At 46.3% G+C, this 20,872-nt stretch overlaps 1 protein-coding gene across 8 annotated transcripts in view; it reads left to right on the forward strand.

Annotated features, from left to right (window-relative positions):
- SRGAP3 (SLIT-ROBO Rho GTPase activating protein 3) overlaps positions 1–20,872 on the forward strand; it is a 245,807-nt gene that overhangs the window by 150,031 nt on the left and 74,904 nt on the right. For all 8 annotated transcript variants that reach the window (XM_043886248.1, XM_043886249.1, XM_043886250.1 and 5 more), the window contains exon 4: positions 12,458–12,520. In XM_043886248.1, the coding sequence (XP_043742183.1) occupies positions 12,458–12,520 (63 nt within the window). The remainder of the gene's footprint in view (positions 1–12,457; positions 12,521–20,872) is intronic.

Consider the following 20,872-nt stretch of genomic DNA (forward strand, 5'->3'; position numbering starts at 1 on the left):
ACTATATATATCTTATATATATATATGCATTCTTTTTCATATTCTTTTCCATTATGGTTTATCACAGGATGTTGAATACATTTCTTTTTAAATATTTATTTGCTTATTTGGCTGTATCGGATCTTAGTGGAAAGATCCCCTGGAGAAGGAAATGGCAGCCCACTCCAGTATTCAAATAGCCTGGAGAATCCCATGGACTGAAGCGACCTAGCGCTCATGGGGTCTTAGTTGCGGCATGCAGGATCTTTGTTGCAGCAAGCATCTTTGTCGCATCTTTTGTGGCACGCAGACTCTCTAGTTGTGGCATGAGGGCTTGGTTGCTCTGCAGCGCGTGAGATCTTCGTTCCCCGACCAGGGATCAAGCCTGAGTCTCCTGCATTGCAAGACGGATTCTTAACCACTGGACCACCCTCAGAGTCCCTTCAATACATTCTTGACTTTTAAAAAGCATGCTTCTAACTTTTTACCGCTTAATTCTTAGCAAATTAGGACTAAATGGAAACTTCCTTAGCCTGATAAAGAATATTTACTAAAAACCACCAGTAAATACTGTACTTCCTGTTAAAGAGTTCAGCAAGATGGCTGATTACAAGATCAGTATACAAAAATTAATAATGCTCCTGTATGCCTGTCATAGCCAACTAGATAATGTAGTTTAAAAGTGCATATATTAGAACACAAGAATGATTAAAAATTAATGCCATTCATGCTATAAATTATCTGCATCATAGAAATTTTGATGTGATGTTTTCATTGTCATTCAGGTATAAATATTTCATAATTTCCATTTTGCAGTTTCTTCTTTGCCCCGTAAATTTTTCAGAATTATTCATATTTTAGTTCCAACGATTTTTTTCAAAGATTTTCTTTGAAACGTTCTGCTTGCTTTAAATTTTTAACTTGATTGCCCCATAAAAAGAAAATAAGGCCCGTAGGTTATATTTTTTTGGTATTTGTTGGTGCATTTGCCTTATCAGATATCAAGACTTTCTCTTATGTGAGAGTGCAACGGGTAGTGCTGGAGCAGCGCTAGGTCAGCTAACAGGTGGGCCAGACCAGTGCTCAGAAACAAAGCCCCCACACGGGAGCACAGCGTGGCCGTAGTGCGTTACAGACTCGGGGGGTGGCCTGTTTAGAAAAGGGGGCTGATTCCACTGGTTTCCTGTCCATTTCTTGTTATTTTTTAGGAACTGGTTTAAACACACACACACTTTTTTTTCCATATGGAAAAAAATTAGACCTCCACCTTAGTTCACAAAAATATATTCTAGATGGGTTAAAGTGCTAAAGGTAAAAAATAAAACTAAAAATTTTTGGAAGAAGATGTAGTAGAAGGTTCTATTTAAAACTTAGAGGTAGGAAAAAGTTGCTTAAACATAAAACACAAAACAAAAGAAGCATACACCATAAAGGAAAATAATGATAGATTTCATTATATAAATTTTATTTAAATGTTCTATACAATAACAACTGCAAGAAATAAATACAGAGAAGATACAGACCAGGAAAGGAAAAGATATTTAGCATGCATATAATTAACAAAATATAAATATATTTATAATATAAAATTATATATAGTATATATATTATATATATAAATATATAATAATCAGCTCCTACCAAAAAAAATCAGAAAAGGGCAAACAACCCAGTAAGAACATGGGTTAAAGATATAAATGAGTGAGTCACAGAAAAGGAAATTTAAATGGTTAAAAGTATAAGAAAAGATGCTCATACTTACTGGTAATCAGGAGAAGGTAAAATAAAACAAAATGAAACACAGTTTGACTCCTCTTAGATTGGTCAAGCAGTCCAAGGGCTGGCAAGAATGTGAAGCAGCAGAGCCACTTGTGTCCTCCTAATAAGCATGTAAATTGGACTCGCCCCTTTGGAGAAGAGTGGGAGTGTCCAGTGACAGAGAAGGAAGAGGTACATAGCCCGTATCCCAGCAGTTCCACTTCTAAGTAGGACCTAAGATAGGTTCTTGAAGGGGGTGATGTGGTCAGAGCCGAGTTTAAGGATGACTGATTTGGTGTATTTGATGGCTTTTGGACTCAGTTGGTACCCATATACACTAATGCACAAGTTAGTGGTGGAAGGGAACAGGGGCCTGGATCAGGGAGGCTGATATGGATGGGAGGATAGATGGGTGGATGGGTGAATGGATGGATGAGTGGATGGGTGGGAAGGTGGTGGATTGATGGGTGGATACATGGGTACAGACATTTTTGAAATGCTAATGCAATCCTCTATTACATCCTCTACACAAACAATGCAAATAAAGTAGAAGATCAGATTAAAAAATGACAAGGAGGTTGGGGAGACGTCTCAGGTCAGTGATTCAGCAGGAATAAATGATCAGTAATGTTTTAAATGCAACAGATAATCCTGACAACATCCATATCCGCCTTGAAGAGAAAGTAGAGGGGGAGAAAACAGCTCAAGACTGAGGGGTTTCTGGTTTTTGTAGCTATGGGTTTTTCAGAAAGACAGGTTTGTCACACTCCTTAAGACACAGAGACCCTCAACCATCCCCTGAGCCTTTTGATGCTTATCTGTGAGAGATTCATGTCCCTTCACCCTTGCAAAAAAAAAAGAAAGAAAGTCTGAGACATAGTCAGGAAAGACTATTCCTGAGTGTGTTCTGTTTTCACAGAGACTCAGCCCAGTGGTCCATGCCCTGTCCTCCTGCCTTGGCCGGGAAGCCAGTGGTTGGGGCCAGGCCTCGGTCATGGAAAACAGGAGATTCTACTAAACGGTGCTGTCCATACTGACAGTGACTTAAAGGAGAGCCTCTTAAATAGCAGCATGCTTTTTACAGTAAGGCAGAGGAATATGTGTGTTTTATAATTATTTTGGAATATTTGGGGAAAAAATTCTCAAGGCATGTAGAGTCATAGTTCTCCCAACAGCAGAGTGGAAGCAACAGAGTGGAATGGTTGAGAGAGAATCACGTTTACTACCTCTGTGATCTTGAGCAAATTCCTCACCCTCCCTGAGGCTCTGTGTCCTAATCTTTAAAGTGGGGTTATAATAGGGGTTATATCCCATAAATTTCTCATATTAGGCTTATGTGAGGTATTGTCTGTAACGCAGTTATCATAGGGCCTGGTACATGCTAAGAGATCAAAGAAACAATAGCTATTATTGTTGTTATTATCCTTAATGATAAGTATTATAGTGCTGGTACTAATAGTACTAAGCCTTGTTACTAACGATGATAACTTGTTATTAATAATATTTAGTATTATTAGGAACGATTCAGAAATTCCTGTCTTGACCACATCAGGTCACTTGGTCATGCCATTCCAAGGTATCCTTGGGCTTCTTCAGACCTGTTACTTTAGGCATTTCTGAAAATGAAGGCTTTCGCACAAACAGGGTCCCAGAGAGATGGTGGGAGTAATTAGGGGGTTAGACAGACATAAAGCCAGACTTATTGCCTTGGCCCGTCACGGGGCTCCTGGGGAGGTACCAGTGGGGCCCACCTCTGTCCAGGGCATTTGATGAATGGGTGCAGGGCCCTCCTGTTTCCTTGAAGCCCGACCTCCCAGCCCGATGTTCCAGCTTCTTGTGAAAACAAGTCGGTGACAACATTTAGAGTTGCAGCCACAGGAGTCAGAAATCAGTCTGGAAAAGGGAGGAAAGAAGAGAGATGTTGAGGAGCAGGGAAAGGAAGAAGGTGGGGGGATGGGGAAAGATAACAGAGGTTCAGGTAGAAGGTGGGCAGAGTGTAGGCTGAGGAGGACGTTGGGAGACAAGGAGTGGGGACGTGCCAGAGCGCTGGCTGCTGAGTTACCAGCAAGCTAGGACACCGCTCGGAGAAATCAGCCAGTCAGCTGTCCAAGCGGCCGTGTTCAGGGATGAGCCAGCCTTCCAGGACAGACTTGGAAACGCTCCATCCCTCCGAGACACACCCTTAAAGCCTTTGCTTTAGAAATGAAAACACAGTCTCTCTGGGAGATGGCCAGTGCTCACATATATCATTTATTTAAATAGGGAACATCTGTGGGTCTCCAGTTTTGTTATTTGATGAGAAAACAAGCTGGAGTGTGGAAAAGCAGTGGATTAGAATGAAAAGAGACAGAGTTTTTAGTTTTTACTTTGTTTTGTTTGTGTATTGGTTTCCCATTGTTTGTTTGGAACCCCAGAACTAGGGAAGCCGTGGAATGTTCCCAAAGGGGGAAAACCGGACATGAGAACATCAAGCAAAGACAAAAGGGAGACAGATGTTGCTGACTCAGCTCCTGATGAGATGGCTGGAGTTGAGGACGGCTCCACCTTAGTCCCTGCCTTGCAGTTTCCTAAAGCGTTTTTTTGAACGGTGTCCTCTGAAGAAGTGAGAGGGAGTCCTGTGATTAAAACTCAGCATTTTAATGTTTTCTAAATGTTCAGAGTGACCAGCTCCACATTTGAGTCAGCTTGAGAGAGACAGAGACGTACCCTTGAAGAGGACTTTTCAAATAGAATTCATGAATCTTAGGATCTGTAGTAAGAGTTTTGAGGGTTTCCTCTTAAAAGTGAGATTAGCTCTGCGTTGAAAACCAAATCCAGTCATCCATGGCAGGACTTTTTTGGTGAAAACATTGATTTCACTCCAGAACCATTGTGTCAAAAAATGTTTGTCAGCTGGTGCCATCTTGATGTGAATGTATGTGGGTTTTTTTTTTTTTTTTTTTGCAGTAAAGTGAGAGTGAAAGGTGGCCTCCTTTTCCTGTCAGTGTACTTCTGCTTCTGTGTTCTGCTTAGTTCATGCACAGGTGTTATGGAGCTCCTTTTCTACGCCAGTCTTTGTTATCAGCACTCTGGGAAGCCAGAGTCCCAGCCTCTAAGGGGCTTACACGCTCTCTACTTGGTTGGAAAGTGGTTCTTTTGCAGAAACTGTTTGAAAACTGGTGTTTGGTAGAGGGTTTTCAGAAAACTCTCTCCCCATGGTCATTTTGGTGTCTTTATGCTAAAATAAGCACAGAATGCATCAGTATACTTTCACATGAGCCAAGGTGGAAATTCACGAGATTCTATAAGCTGGAAAAGTCCACAGGTAGATCTTATCTAAGCATCACGAGATCAGGACACAAATACTGTTGTCAAGACCCCAACCAGCCTTGTGTTGGGCAGCCCAAGACCCCTGATGTCCTAGCTTAGCAACCCCAGAGGAGAGAGGATCTGAGAATATGGTTCTTAGAAAACTTCAGGGAAGATTTTCAACAACTCAGCCTGAAATATGTTTCCATCTCTGACCCAGTCACCAGACACAAGGCGCCAGAAGCACCTGGTCAGCCCAGGTCCCATGCCGGATGGACCATCTGGCATGACAAGGCAAGCGGCAGTCAGTCCCACCCATGTCTCATCTTTTGTTATCAGAGCAAGGAGGAAGAAGAAGCCAGAGATGATCAGCATGGCTGACTTAGCCCTAACAGGGCAGGTGGGCCAAGGAGTACCAAGCCAAGGAGAACTTGAGCTGCCTGCAAGTGAGGGCAAGGACCAGGGATGCAGATTTTTGCACAAGTGGTGAGAATGTGCACATGATGGGCAGGTGGAGTCCAGAGGGCGTGCCTTCCTTTGCAGCCTGGACTTCTAGCCTGGACTCATCTCTATGACAGCACTGCTGTGGCTTCTCTTCACCTGTGTGCCCGCCTCTCATCTAGGTGCTGGGGAAACAGGCCACAGAAAGTCCTTACGAGTGCCAGCTTTGGGGTTAGACCAACCAAAACCTGAGTCTGGCTCTGCCCCTTCCTAGCTGTATAGCCTGGGGCAAGTTGCTTAACTCATTTGAGCCGCCAGCCCTCATCTGCCACGTAGGTATAATAGTACCTGCCTTAAAGGTTTCCATTAGATAACATATGGAGGTGACTTTGGACGGTGTTTACCGATGTAATGTACTCCAGAAATGCTGGCTGTGGCTGATGGAACGGGAGCCAAGTCTCACTCAGCTTTCAGTCTTTAGTGCCGCGTAGAGGCTGGTGTCTAGTAGGCCATTCAACAAATGCTTGCGTAAATCAAACTGAAGCCAGGTGAGGACCTGGCCACAGAGCTCCAGGAAACAGTAGAGTAAGCAGGAAGATGGGTTCAGGGGTGTGGGATTCTACAAAGGCAGTGGTGTCGGGGTCCACAGGGGGGTCAGGAGGTTCATTCTCAGGAAGCAGACTCTTCAGCAGCTCTCAGAGTTGGGGCCATGAGAAGGGTGCTTGTGTAAAGATCCTCTCACAGGTTCAGATTTGGCAGCTCTGGGATGGCTGTCTGGATGAGCACGAGGAGGATACAGACAGCCACCCCAGGGAGACCCCACTGGTTTCTGGGTCATAAACTCAAATGGGCAAATGAATGGAGATGCTGTGGCCAACCGGAGAGCACGACCCATCCAGAGGGTCCCCCGTTCTCCAATTTGGGGAGCTCAGACTCTCTGGATCTTTTAGTTTTGCAAGAGAAGCTGAAAATCTGGACATGTAAGGAGAATTTTTTATTTTTAAATGCTGGGAAGAGTCAGATTTTTTGAACACTCTGAATGGCCAAATAAAACACATCTGTAGGCCAGAGAGGCTGCCACTTGGAGCCCTTGGGCAGCGGGTTCCACCCAGGGTGATTTTGTCCCCCAGGGAACGTTTGACAATGTCTGGAGATAATTTCTGTTGCTGTATCTTGGGATTGGGGTAGAGGGTGCTTATGGCATCTAGAGATTAGAGGCCAGGAAAGCTTCTAAGCATCTTATAATTAAGCCCAGGACAGCTCCCCAACCCCCTTCAGAGTTATCTGGTCCTAAGGGAAGTTTAACTGTCCTTAGCCATGGGCAAAAAAGGAGGCAGGGCCGGGGCCACTTGCCACCTGATTTTACAGACGTTGGGGTCAAAGAGACAGGGCTCTGTCCTTCCAACCCCAAGGAACCTGGGCTGCTGTGGTTGAACCCGCCTTGGCACAATATAATCATATTTTACAGTCTGCATACTTCCTGTGCATGAAGGAAGCAACCCACCACCCCAGCCTCTATAGGCATGAAAGTCATGCAAAAAATGTGGACAGAGAGTGTGAATACACTGCCCCTGGGGTCCCCAAGGGCTGGGTGTGATGTTTGCTGGGGATGATCAGGGTTTTGGCCTCCTGTTCATGATGGAATGTTTGGTTTGGGTTCCTCATTCAGTAGTTTCTGGAGCGGTAGTTGAGACTATTTCCTTTCCCAACAAAACCCAACCATAAAAAATAAAATGCCTTTAGTCCTTCACAGTTCAGTGACTGTTGGCTGAGCACTCACTGTGGCCAGTCCCACCCAGGCTGGTGCTGATGGGGAGAGAGCAGAGACTCTGGCAGTTTCCCTGTGGAAACTTGCTGCCTCCATCCAGCCCACCCTCCATCTACCCAGAGCTTCATCTTCTTGAAGGATCACAGACTGCTTATCAGACGCTCCTGCTCACAAACCTGCAGAGGCTCCCAGATCCACTTTGTCAGCCTCTGTGATCTGGCCCAGCCTCCATGTCAAGCATGTCTTCAGTTCTTCTGTTGTTATGCTTCTGTCTTTGCAAACCATACTTTCCCCTGTTCCTGGGGAGCATGCCTTTGCTCAGGCTGTGGCCCTTGCCTAGAATGCCATTTCTGGCCGCCCACGCAAGGTGAGGTGGTCCCTCCAGGCTCTTTATCCCCTCATCCCATATCACCTCTTTCACTCTTTTGCAGCCTTTTCCACATCATGCCATTTTGGTTCTTGATCCTTGATTCCACCAAACTTGGAACAGTTGATAAAAAATTCAGTTTTGAATTCCCTTTCCTGGGCAACCTCTTCACATTGCCCCTGGCATCCAGTGGGTATTGATTCAGTCTGTAACGTGATTTCCCGAGCTCTTCACCTGTGTCTGGTATGATACCAGTGCTGCCATATGCATCATCTCTTTCCAGCCTCACAAGGACTTCATGACACCCATGGCATCATTCCATGTTTATGCATAAGGAGACTAAGGCTTAGAGGAATTGTCACTACATTCATTCATAGGTTCATTCAGCAAGTGTATTTAATGAGCACCCACTGGGTGACAGGCTCTGTGGCATCGCAGGAAGAGTGGGAAAGTGAGACAGTGCAAGCTGGGTACCGGGAAACTGACTCTGAGGCCTAAATTTAACAGCAGAATGATTAGGGAGATACTTGGGATCCACCCCTAGGGAGGGTGGAGGAGGGAGCAGAGTGAAGTCAAGCTGTGATGCAGGCAGTCTTACTCAAGGTCTTAGCTGGCCCTACAAGGAGTTCTAAAGATAGAACGACCCTTTAAAGCTGTCCAGGTTGAGACAGGAGAGACTGGTTTCTACGCCCCATATCTTTGGATGAGGCATCAATCTTTGGAAGGTTTGTCACCATGCCTTCTGATGTCACCATGCCCTCTGATGTCACCACTAAAGCATGCTCTCAGCTGGGGGCTATCTGCTGCCTGCGGTCCCAGTGACAAGGGGATCTGAGCACCTACCATCAGAGAGAAAGTCTGTTTGACCCCATGGGGTTTACCTTCAAATGGGGAATACAAGTGACAAATGCATAAACAAGTAGACAAGCAAGATCATTATACTTCCCATTGTAAGCGCAAAGAAGAGCAGTAACAGGCACTCCTTTTACAGGCGAGGAAGCAGAGGTGCTGAGAGGTTAAATGGTTTCTAACGTCCTGTCTCCAATCCCCATCACTCTGGCCCTGAATCTGAGCCCTCTCCACCTAGTAACTAGGCTTCCCAGGTGGCATTAATGGTAAAGGACCTGTCTGCCGGTGCAGGAGATGCAAGTTTGATCCCTGGGTCGGGAAGATCCCTTGGAGTAGGTCATGGCAACCCAATCCAGTGTTCTTGTCTGGGAAATCCCATGAACAGAGGAGCCTGGCGGGCTGTGATCCACGGGGTCGCAGAGTCAGACACAGCCGAAGCGACTTAGCATACAAGCATACCACCCTGTGCCAGTCACGTAGAGCCTTTAAAGTCAAGCTAAAGAGCTGGGTCTTGATCCTGTAGGCATTGAGGCAACTTTGGAGGAGCACAGTAAGGTACTTTTCTAGGAAATGACACTGGGATGGCCATGAGGAATCGGGGACTAGAGTCAGGACTTTGTTGAGGGGCAGCTTTAGGAATCTGGGCCCTGAAGTGATGCCATTGTCTGCTCTGGGACTGGTGATGGAAAATGTAGGTTGCTTTGGGCTGCGTGTGACAAAAAATCCAGCTTTTAAGTAACTAGTAAAGCCACAAAAGTAGAAATTCTGCCAGAGACAGCCTGTGGGTTCAGTTTAACTAGTTTCTTGGGAGGTCATTAGGATTTAGGTTTTCATTCTGCCACCCAAAGCTGCTTCCTCTCTTGGTCCTAAGAGGTCTGCTGATAGCCACTGAGGCTCCAGGCATTTTTGCTACCACTCAGTAGAAGAGCCGAAACCTTCCCCTCAACCTTTTCAGTCCTCTTCCATGCAGTTGTCACATACTCACCCCTGGACTAACAACACATACAGAATGCACCATCTTGAGTCGGGATGGGGTTGGCTATGTCCTTGAAAGAACTTGGTTGGAGAGATGAACACAGGGCCAAATTCATGGCTCTGTTAGGAAGCAGGAAAGGCAAGAATGAATGCTGGGGAGGGAGCCGGCATTGTCTGCTGCAGAGAACAAAGTACCAGGCAGTTTGACGGTAGGATGCAGTGACAAGTTGGATTGAGGATGGAGGAATTTTTTAAAAGTGTCAAAGATAGCTCCAAATTTCCAGTCGCCGTGTCTAGGAAGATATTATCCCATTGACTGAACCTGAGGAGATGGAGGAAACGTCACACATTTTCTTTTGGATAATTTGAATTTGATGTGATGAGGGGGTCATCCAAATGATACTGTTTTGCAACAGCTGAAGATAGGGTCTTTGGGGTTGTGCAGACAGAGCCCAGGAGAGGGCCGTGGAGGTGATGACATGGCTGCCAATCACCGAGAAGTGGGAGCTGAAGTCAGCAGTGCGCGGGAAGCTGGCTGGGGCAGAGCTGAGAAGGCCAGACTCTTCCCAATAGAGCTGCTTCTAGAAATTCATCTGGCAAGGGTCCCTGCCCATGTGCACAGTGACAGAGGACAGAGATGTTCACCACATCCTTGTTTGGAATATTAAGAGACTCAAAACAACCTGCTGGTTAATTAGTTATGACATATCTGGTGTATGGAACCCCAAGCAGCTATTATTAATAGAAAAGGAGAATGCAAGAGCTACATGGCCTGTCCAGGAAAAAAAAAATCTGTCAGATATATTGTTTGGTGGAAAAAAGCAAGATGCAAAGGCTTGTGTGGATTACTTTCATTTATATTAAAAAAAGAACATATGCTATCCAGCTCTATGTGTGTATATTCATATTCTGTTTCTAGAAGGCATCAGAAGAAAACTTTAATAGTAGGTGCTTCTGGGAACTCAGGAGACCTACTTTTCACTTTTTACTTTGCTGGCTGTTAAGAGTTTCTTTAACCGTGTGCACTTGTTACCTAGCAAAAAAGTTATATCATAAAAATAAGTACATAAGAAACATAGTCTTGAGTGTCTGAGACATTGGCCAGACCAAGAGGAGGTCACTGAGGGGTGTCAGAGAGTCTGAAGCAAACGTCAGGGGGAGGGGCTGCAGGGGAAACAGAGGCAGCTGTTGAGACTCAGGGAGAGTGGAAGGAGATGGGAACGGCTTGTTGGGTACCCCTGTAGATGCCCATGATGTGACAGAAGGTTCCCTGGGAGCTCTACACAGAAAATTCTGCTGAGATAGTCCTGAGCTTCTGCACTGGGTCCGCTTGCTTTAGTCAGCAGAGCTGGAGGGAGGTCTAAACAGATCTCTGGAATTGCCCCAGAGCTCTTGTTGTCTGTTAGGAAATCTGACACCTGTAAGGGCTGCCTTCAGAGAGGTGATTCTTGGCCCTGCCAGGCCTAGAAGCTGAGGGGAATGAGATGGGCCTGAAGCAGAGCCCAGGAAGGCATGATGTCTGGTGCTAAACCTTCCTAGCGACCCCAGAGTCTAGGGCTCTGATCTGTGCAGGAACTAGAGGAAGGCTGGCCGTGCTGGGGGCCAAGGGGGCTGAGAGGGTCGAGAGAAAGGACAGGAGGGCTCTGCTGTCAAGGGCAGAGCTACCTTTGTCAGTATGGAAGTCTCACATGATGGCCTGGGCGAACAGGGAGAGCGTTTTCTCTCCCCTCAAATCATAATGACAATGCAGTCATCCAGCAATATGGGGAGTTTGGTTCCAGGACCATGAACACCACCGTGCCCTGCCCCGCCCCCCCACACCACAAGGTGGATACCAAAATCCAAAGATGCTCTAGATCTTTGTATAGAATGGCATAGTATCTGCATATAAAGATGTACATTCTCTAAATCATATACTTTAAATCATCTCTACATTACTTATAATACCTAGTACAATGTAAATACCATGTTAATAGTTATAAATTCTATGTGAATAGAATTATGTGTAAATAGCTGGCAGTACAAGGCAAATCGAAGCTTTGCTTTTTGGAACTCTCTAGGTTTTTTTTCCCCAAATATTTTTAATTCACAGTTGGTTGAATCCTTGGATGCAGAACACTTGGCTGACTGTAATAATAATAATAATAATAATAATAACAATAATAATACACAAAATAACAGAATCCTGACTCTTCAGGCTGAAGAGGACCTGGAAATTATCTGTTCATTGTTCTTTGACTTGTGTCTCTCAATATATTAAATATATATGTCACCTTGTGGTTTGGGTTGAGGTCAACTACATGTGCATCCTATATGCCCCACGCCTTAGAAAGTCCATGCACATGAGGGGATGAAAGCCTCTGAAAAGTTCTACAATAAGAAAACCTGTCTCATTTTGTTCAAGCAACTTTTTAAAGTTTATATGTATATATCCATATATACATATATATATATATATCTTATAGATTCAATAGCTTCAGTTCCAAGGCCATGGGGCCAGACAGTGATGCAGCCAGGCTAGAACCCATACGCCCTGCCTCATGCTCCAGTGGACTCTCTATTTACTTGAGCTGTTCACTGAATTGAAAGGCTAGATGATTATTTGTTAAACTGGGTTCTTTGGAAGCCCAGTCTCATGAGATGTTAAGGAATGCTGAGCTAGGGACACACATTCTGGCCACATCAGGTTAGGATACCCAGGATTACAGAAAGATGAACAGGTTGACTGGCTGTGGGGCTCCTCAGAATATTTAGTATGAGGTCCCTGTGAATCACCAAGGTAGGGAGGTGATATATAGAGTTCCCCAGCTTACATGGTCCAGGAATTCCTGTTGTAAGGTGTCTCTCTCTGTGGATTTGTTTCATGGAGATGAGTTGAAGAATTCAGATATGGGTCAGTGAGGTTTATGTGGATTTCTGTACCCCTTCTCACATGACCCCAAGCATTGCTGCTCTTTCTGAGTTGAAAAGGAAGTTGGTCAGTGCAGCCAGCACCCTTCTGCCCCTTTGACATTTGTTCTTCCATGTTACAGAGCAAGGAGATTGGCCTGCAGATGCATGAGGAGCTACTGAAGGTCACCAACGAGCTCTACACAGTAAGTCTCACCCCGGTTCCGCTACTGGTTGGGATCAAGCCCCCTTTGCTTCCATGCCCAGCACTGGAGGGAGGCTGGCCAGCCGTCTGGGTAACCTTGGGCCCTTTTGCTCTGTCCTTTGCCCGAGTGACAGCAGGATTATCAGGGTGGGAGATAATGGCTCACAGCCCCAGCTTCTGTTTCAGAATATCTGGGGAGGGGCCCTGGGCACATTTAGTTTGTAAAAGTTCATAGGGATTCAGATTACCTGCCAGCCATGAGAACGTGTTACCTTTCAAAGCAGAAGATGCCAAGCTGAGGTGGGGAGGGCCAGGCTCACTAGGACAGGCAGAAGCCGAGGCCCACTCCTTACCGACTGTGGGGTGTGGAGCTCATCTGGGTCTCCGTATTCTCATCTGCTAAATGGAGCGCTGTTCGGAGGCTCACATGAGGCCGGGGTGGGGTTGATAAGCACGCCTTGCCATCTCAGGGTCATAGTGTAAGAACGTGCACAATTTGGCCCAGAACGAACCTTGCTGCCTGCTTGGGCTTGAGATCTAACTGGTTTTGGGGTGGGTGTTAGAATCCAAGAAGGTGGGGGAATGGGGAACACAAACACACTGGTTAATGGTGCTGGAAGTTACAGCGTGTGCTTTGAGGAGCCATGGGCTTCCTTGGGGAGGAATGAGAACCCCAGGGACAGCCCCAGGGGTGGGGCGGCCCAGCAGACAGAACCACAGGCCTTCCACCCCTGAGCCCGCCAGGCTGGAATCAGACTGTTATGTTTAAAGTATGTGGAGATTCCTTATCAAGTGTCTCATTGAAAGGGGAGGATTCTGAGGCTAAAATTATATTTGAAAATCCCTGGTATGAGAGGACCAAGAGTAGGCTGTGAGAAGGCCCCTCTCATTGATACTGTTATTTCTCAGTCCACATCCTGGGTGACCAGTAGCTGGTGGACCCCTCAAAGGGGCTAAGAGGCTTTGCCCAAGAGCCTGGACTTCAGGTAGGAAGTCCTGCCTCAGACTCTAACCAGCTATGAGACTTTGGGCCAGGCATTTCCTCTTCTGGGCCTCAGTCTCCCAATCAGAAAAATGGGGATGAGACTTCCTAGTGGTTGGTCTACCAACGTCGAAACACATATTTCTATGATTCCAAGTTAAGGAAAAAAATTTGAGCCCTGACAGTTTTTAATTAGATCATTGCTTTGGGTGAAAGGAGGCACTGCTCCTGGATAAAACATGACTTGACTTTGAGGCAGCTGGGATTGTGGGGAAGAGTCACCTCGTGGTTTATAGCACAGACTCTGGAGCCGGACACCTGGCTTCAAATCCAGCTGATGGACAGAAATAATAACGCCTGCCCCTTGTGAGAACAAAAGGGAAGATAAGTGAAGAACACCCAGGAGAAAGAGAACCCAGAGGCGCAGTGTGTCAGAGCCCACAGTCCTCTTAGACTCTGTCTCCACCTCCCTGGAGGGTGTGAGGGTGAGGCAGGCTGTGCGTTCCTGCAGTGGGGAAGCATGGGGACGAAGGGGTGAGACCGGAAACCAGATGAAATGTTTCTCTGCAGAGCGTTTGTTCTCCGTCCAGGACCTTTTCCTGTTTCTCAGGCACTTCACATCCACGGTGTTCCAGCACCTGGGTCTATGTTTGGGACCCGGGCTGGTCACACTGAGATCTCGAAGCTTTCCTCCGGGCTTCAGCGGGGCTCCCCTCCTGGGTGCTCTGTTCACCCCAATCCCCACCTTGGCTGCTTCACCCCCGTTACTCCCCCTGCCGACAGCTGCCCTCTTTCCTCTTACACTTACTTCTGTCATACTCAGTTTTCAAACGCAGACCAAGCTCCACCACCTTAAGAAAGCCGTCACCTCTGGGCCTCAAATTCCTGCAGCGGTTTTAAAAAAAAACTCCGTGTGTTATCTTGAAGTTCTCTGCCCTGTCTGTTCAGTTGGCATATACACTCCCTGGCGTCAGATCTTGGTGAGAAGCACTACACTTGAGGCCCAAAGACGCAGATCGAGCCCGGCTGCTGTGTCTTGGGCAGGTTACTTCAGCTGTCAGTGAAACTCAGGTTGGCAATAAAAGCTTTCTCCAGTTTGTGGGCTGGATAGGGCAGGCAGTTGTTAGGGACCAAGAGGGTGATGCTGGTGCCTACACACGTGTGTCCCTGCTGGCCGTGGGGCAGGGTGGCTGGACAGAAGTGCATGCCCTTGGTATTAGACGAACAGGCCAGGTGGGCAGGTTGGTCCCTCTTTCCATCTCCCAGCTGCTTCTCAATGGCCTCAGAACTGGTAGGGAAGGAAGGGTCAGCCCCTCCCCACTCTTCCTTTTGCCACTTGCTGCAGAAAAGTGAGAACATAGCAGTGCCTATAGCATGCCCGCTCCATCAGGGCATTTGTTGTCTATACTGAGTTTTCAGTAGTTGACCAGAAATTCACTTAAATTCAAATATTTGGGACTGCCTTCTATGGTCTTAGCACCACAGGAGGCAGAGCAGCAGGCTGTGAATATTTCAAGAGTTGGTCTTTGAAGTGTCTTGTACATCCCTGTTATTCCCAGGGTACTTATTGAGGGATGGAAGGAGCGATGTATGAATAAATGAAAGAAGCTGGTTTTGTCTGCAAGGAGTTTAGAACCTGCACAGGAAGATGAGAGTAAACTTGTGAACTGGTGATATAGCGTGTGCTGGATATCTGGACTCGGAGGGAGGGCGCCTGGACTGTGGGTCCCCGGGGGTGGCACCAGGTTCTCTGCAGTGGCCCCACTGCTGTCCCCGAGGGTGGTGCTGCCACCTAGAAGGCAGTCAGTACAGACTGGCTGAGTGAGGTAATGAGGGGGAGTATGGGCATTCCTGAGAGACTCACTGAAGATTCAAAAGGTGAAGGGCTGGCTCCCGGTGGGTTACTGAAATCCAGGGTGAGTTCTGAGCCCAGTGCCTTTGGATGGTAGGAATTAGTAAAGCAGAGGGGGAGAGAGGAAGAGAAAAGGAATTCTCAGGAGGGGAGACGACATAGGATCATAGCAGAGCAAACATTACAGGGGGAGGTGGGTTTGAATTTCTGCTGCACCACCTCCCAGCTCAGCCAAGTCAAATACCGTCTTTGGACCTCATTTTCCTTATTGTCAAAACAAGGATAGTAATAACAACCATGGCCAGAATGTATTTCACACTTTTAGATACTTTATATGTATCATTTAATTAACACACATTTTACAGATAAAGAAACTGAGTCACAAAGAAATAAAGCCTCGCTTAAGGCTTTATCAGTTATCAATGACTGTGTAACAAGTTATGTCAAAACTCAGTGTCTGAAAATGACAACTATTTTATTTGCTCATGATTCTGTGGGTTGGTGATTTGGGCTGAGTTCCACTGGAGCCACTGATATGGATACAATTTCCTGACCAAGCAAAAAAAAAAAAAAGATCTCAAAATGGGAAAACACCAGTGGGGTTTCAAGCCTTTGTGTCAGCTGCACTGACAGCTCATTGCCCAGATCAAGTCTCACAGCCAGTCCACAGTTGCAGGATGGAGAGGCAACCTGCTTCTGAAGTGCCAGTGCAAAGTGATCTCCCTGAGGCCCTCGAGCCGCTGCTGTGGCCATCTTCACAAACAATCCACCGAAGCACCCCGCTACTGAGGGCACTCTGGACCCCAGTTCCACGCTTTGTTATTGGGGATTTCTTTCTGGTTACCATGCCTGGTTATGCAAGCCTTTAGATGTTCCCTCCTCCCCCAGCCCGAGTCATGACCACAGGGCCTAAAAAGGAAATGATGCTGAGAAAGGATTGTCCAGGAAGTCCCACGTTTTCTCTTGTAATGTTTTATAGAAGAGGTGGTAAGGGCATAGTGATGATAGAGATCAATGCTTAAGGTTGCCTGTTTCCCACTTTAGGGAAAAGACTTGTCCCCATCTGGGATCAGGAAGGACACAGAGAAGACTGCAGGGCTGGGCATTTTGTTAGTTCATTTGTTCATTGGTTCATTCATTCATTCATTCACACTTGCCAAGGCTTCCCTCTGCCTAGTCCTCATCACCTTGAGGCACCCTTCTTTCTAAAACATGGCAGGGCACGTGCACACACACATGCACACCCCACGTCACACCTCACCTCTTTTCCCCTAGACTGCCATCAGCCTGATGCAATATGGCTCTTGCTCATCATGTATTGGCCTGGGAGGAAAGAAGGGCAGAGGTCCAGAATGTGGGCCAGTGTGCCAGTCCTTCTGGAAGAAGCAAAGCCAGAACAAAACAGAAACAACACATTCTGTTTTTGTTGTTCAGCTAAAAATATGTTCAGATTTTCAATAGTTCTCCCTCACAAAATGCACCTGTTGTGCTTTGCACTAACAAACATTGTAGCGTCTGCCACCTGGCCCCTCCTCTGGGCTCAGGAGCTCTGTTTGAGGCTTCCCCAGTCAGGGCTGCTGCGCCTGCCTTCCCAGCCCAGCACTGCTAGTGGGGCCCTGAGACTTGGTTCAGGGCAATGTGGAGGGGGCTGTGGAGCATCCACACAAGCCCACTGCTGGTGACAGGTGGACACTGGTTGGAGTAACACAGATGGGCTCTACCTTTTACTTACTCCATCTTTGATTTGATTTGCACTGGGCTTAGGCATGTGAAATCAACTCTGGGCACTCAGATAAATTTTTGCAGTCTCCCTGTCTCCCTATCGATGACCATTCTCAGGGATGCAATAGTAGAGAGAGCTTGAGACGGGATCCTGCAACCTGGGTTCTGGCCCCAGCTCCATGCCAGCTTCACTGTGTGTCTTTCTGCACTGACATCTGTCATCACTAAAGTATAACCACTGTGCTTTCATCATGCCATTGGGCCCTGTGCCATTTACTTAATAGTTTTCTTTAAGTCAACTCTTAAAAAAAACAAAAACCTCTCCCTGTTGTAATTAATTTGTGGAGAAGCAGCCGTGTGTATTGGAAAGAATACAGGTTTTTAGAACCAAATGGACCTGAGTTACAAGTCCTGTCACTTGCCAAACCCTTTGAGTCTCAGCCCCCTAGAATATGGGGTTTCACTACCTTATCCTCTGGATTCCATGAGTGAGTGGCATAGAGCATAGCACAGTGCCTGGCAGATATCAGTGTTAAATCACTGTGTGTTTATGAAAGTGAAGCATAAATATTTTTCATTTTTTCTTCTCTCTCTCCTCCTGCCTACAGCACCACTAGGCTAGCTCAAGCTCAGAGAATATTTTGCCTAAAAAAGTTCAGCCACCTCCTGATTGCTCTCGCATCTCCCATCCTCCCTTCTTCCATACTTGAGCCAGAGAGGCCATTTGTAAAGAATTGTTGAATATTTAGAGATAGATAATGCATGCACTATGGAAAAAAACCCCTGATTGTTAAGCAGTACAAAAAGGTACCAAGTGACAGGTGTGTCTCCTGTTCACTGCCTCTCCCCCACCTCCCATACATGCCCAGGTATTAGTTTCTAGTTCAGCGGGTGACTCCTTGGAGAGATATTTAATTCATCACCAACATACATGGACACGTGTATGCTGCACAAGGGACACCAGCTGGGCCTACTGTTCTGCATCTTGCTTTTATAGCTATGTTTTGGAGATTGTTTCATTTCACTAGTGGTTAGAGCCTCCACTCTTACATGGTGCTTATCACATGCCAGAAATGGGTCTCAATGCCCAGCGTCTTAATTCTTTTCATCCTCAGTTCACTTTTGAGGTAGGCGGTGCTGTTATCACCCCATTTTGGAGACAAGCGGTGTGAGGCACAGAGAGGCCAGGTAGCCAGCCCAAGGTCACCCAGTGGGGGAGTGGCAGCGCCTGCTCCAAGTCTACTCACAGAAGTTACTTACTAAATGCATTCAACTATTTATGTAAACACACATGTATTTAAAAAAGTGGCAACCCGCTCCAGTATTCTTGCCTGGAAAATTACATGGACAGAGAAGCCTGGCAGGCTATAGTCCATGGGACTGCAAAGAGTTGGACACGCCTGAGCACCTTTCACATGCACATGAACACACACACACACACACACTTATATATATTTATTTTGGAAGGAAATGACAGTTCACATTAGTGAGTGAAAACAAACTGGCATAACAGGTTTCCATTAACTAAATGGAGAAAAAATAATGTTAATTCTTTTAAAAAAACTTTTTATTTTATATTGTAGTATAGTGATCAGCAATGTTGAGATAGTTTCAGATGAACAACAAAGGGACTCAACCATACCTAAACATGTATCCATTCTTCCCCAAACTCCCCTCCCATCCAGGCTGCCACATAACAGTGAGCAGAGTTCCCTGTGCTATTTAGTAGGTCTTTGTTGGTTATACATCTTAAATATAGCAGTGTGTACATGTCCATCCCAAACTCCCTAACTATCCCTTCCAATATTAATTCTTGCTGCTGCCTTCAAGGCAGGCATTAACTATGAGAGCACTGAGCTGAGTTTTTTCCCTGAATATAATCAGGAGGATTCCAAGAGAACTGAAAAGAGTTAATAACATGTCTGCAACACCTGAAATCACTTCTCTAACACAAGAAAGTGGTTCCTATTGCACACTTCAATGGCTTCAACAATATGTGAACCATGAACTTCCAGATGTTCAAGCTGGTTTTAGAAAAAGCAGAGGAACCAGAGATCAAATTGCCAACATCTGCTGGATCATTGAAAAAACAAGAGAGTTCCAGAAAAACACCTATTTCTGCTTTATTGACTATGCCAAAGCCTTTGACTGTGTGGATCACAATAAACTGTGGAAAATTCTGAAAGAGATGGGAATACCAGACCACCTGACCTGCCTCTTGAGACATCTGTATGCAGGTCAGGAAGCAACAGTTAGAACTGGACATGGAACAACAGACTGGTTCCAAATAGGAAAAGGAGTACGTCAAGGCTGTATATTGTCACTGTGCTTATTTAACTTATATGCAGAGTACATCATGAGAAATGGTGGGCTGGATGAAGCACAAGCTGAAATTAAAATTACTGGGAGAAATATCAGTAACCTCAGATATGCAGATGACACCACCCTTATGGCAGAAAGTGAAGATGAACTAAAGAGCCTCTTGATGAAAGTGAAAGAGGAGAGTGAAAAAGTTGGCTTAAAGCTCAACATTCAGAAAACAAAGATCATGGCAGCTGGTCCCATCACTTCATGACAAATAGGTGGAGAAATAGTGGAAACAGTGTCAGACTTTATTTTTGGGGGCTCCAAAATCACTGCAGATGGTGACTGCAGCCATGAAATTAAAAGTCACTTACTCCTTGGAAGGAAAGTTATGACTAACCTAGACAGCATGTTAAAAAGCAGAGACGTTACTTTGCCAACAAAGGTCCATTTAGTCAAGGCTATGGTTTTTCCAGTGGTCATGTATGGATGCGAGAGTTGGACTATAAAGAAAGCTGAGCACCGAAGAATTGATGCTTTTGAACTGTGGTGTTGGAGAAGACTCTTGAGAGTCCCTTGGACTGCAGGGAGATCCAACCTGTCCATCCTAAAGGAGATCAGTCCTGGGTGTTCATTGGAAGGACTGATGCTGCAGCTGAAACTCCAGTACTTTGGCTACCTGATGTGAAGAGCTGACTCATTTGAAAAGACCCTGATGCTGGGAAAGATTAAAGGCAGGAGGAGAAGGGATTGACAGAGGATGAGATGGTTGGATGGCATCACTGACTCAATGGACATGAGTTTGAGTAAACTCTGGGAGTTGGTGATGGACAGGGAGGCCTGGCATGCTGCAGTCCATGGGGTCACAAAGAGTTGGACATAACTGAGCGACTGAACTGAACTGAACTGAATCGCACACTTTGGGAAACCCTGACACAGTGCAAGTTAGCTGGGCCTTGGTCCTCAATTCCACATCTGCAGGATGAAGGCAGGAAGCCAGAGGAACTCTGAGGTTCCTCTCAGGCTTGTCTCTTCATGCTGCCCTGGGAGAGAGACCAGGGCATGGCTCCGATTCAGGGCAGGGCAGGCTCTGCTGGACTGTCACAGCCTGCTGGCCAGGCGTGTGCCCAGTGTCATCTAGGGCCAGCAGTGGTCCTTAGAAGAATGGGGGCAATAAGGTTTCCCTCTAGACAGCTGCCCCACCCCTCTCAGTTCTCCCACGGAGACATTCCTTCACACAGATGACGTTTACTGATGATCCATGTGTCCAGAGGATGGGTCATGGCTTCGCCATGTGACAGGTGTCAGTGGGGATATGGACACAGTGTGAGCGGAGAAGAGATGGTGTTGGATTGGAGCTGGATGACAGTGGACTTTCCTGGGTGGAGAGGGAGGCACAGAAGCAGGAAGCCAGGATAAGACAGGAGTCGCCCCTGTTCAGCCAGTCAGTGTGAGCCAGTGGGGACCAGGGTTGATCTGGGTAGTGGGAAACC

This window comes from Cervus elaphus, chromosome 24 (assembly GCF_910594005.1).
Source record: "Cervus elaphus chromosome 24, mCerEla1.1, whole genome shotgun sequence".
In the NCBI taxonomy this organism is placed as follows: domain Eukaryota; kingdom Metazoa; phylum Chordata; class Mammalia; order Artiodactyla; family Cervidae; genus Cervus; species Cervus elaphus.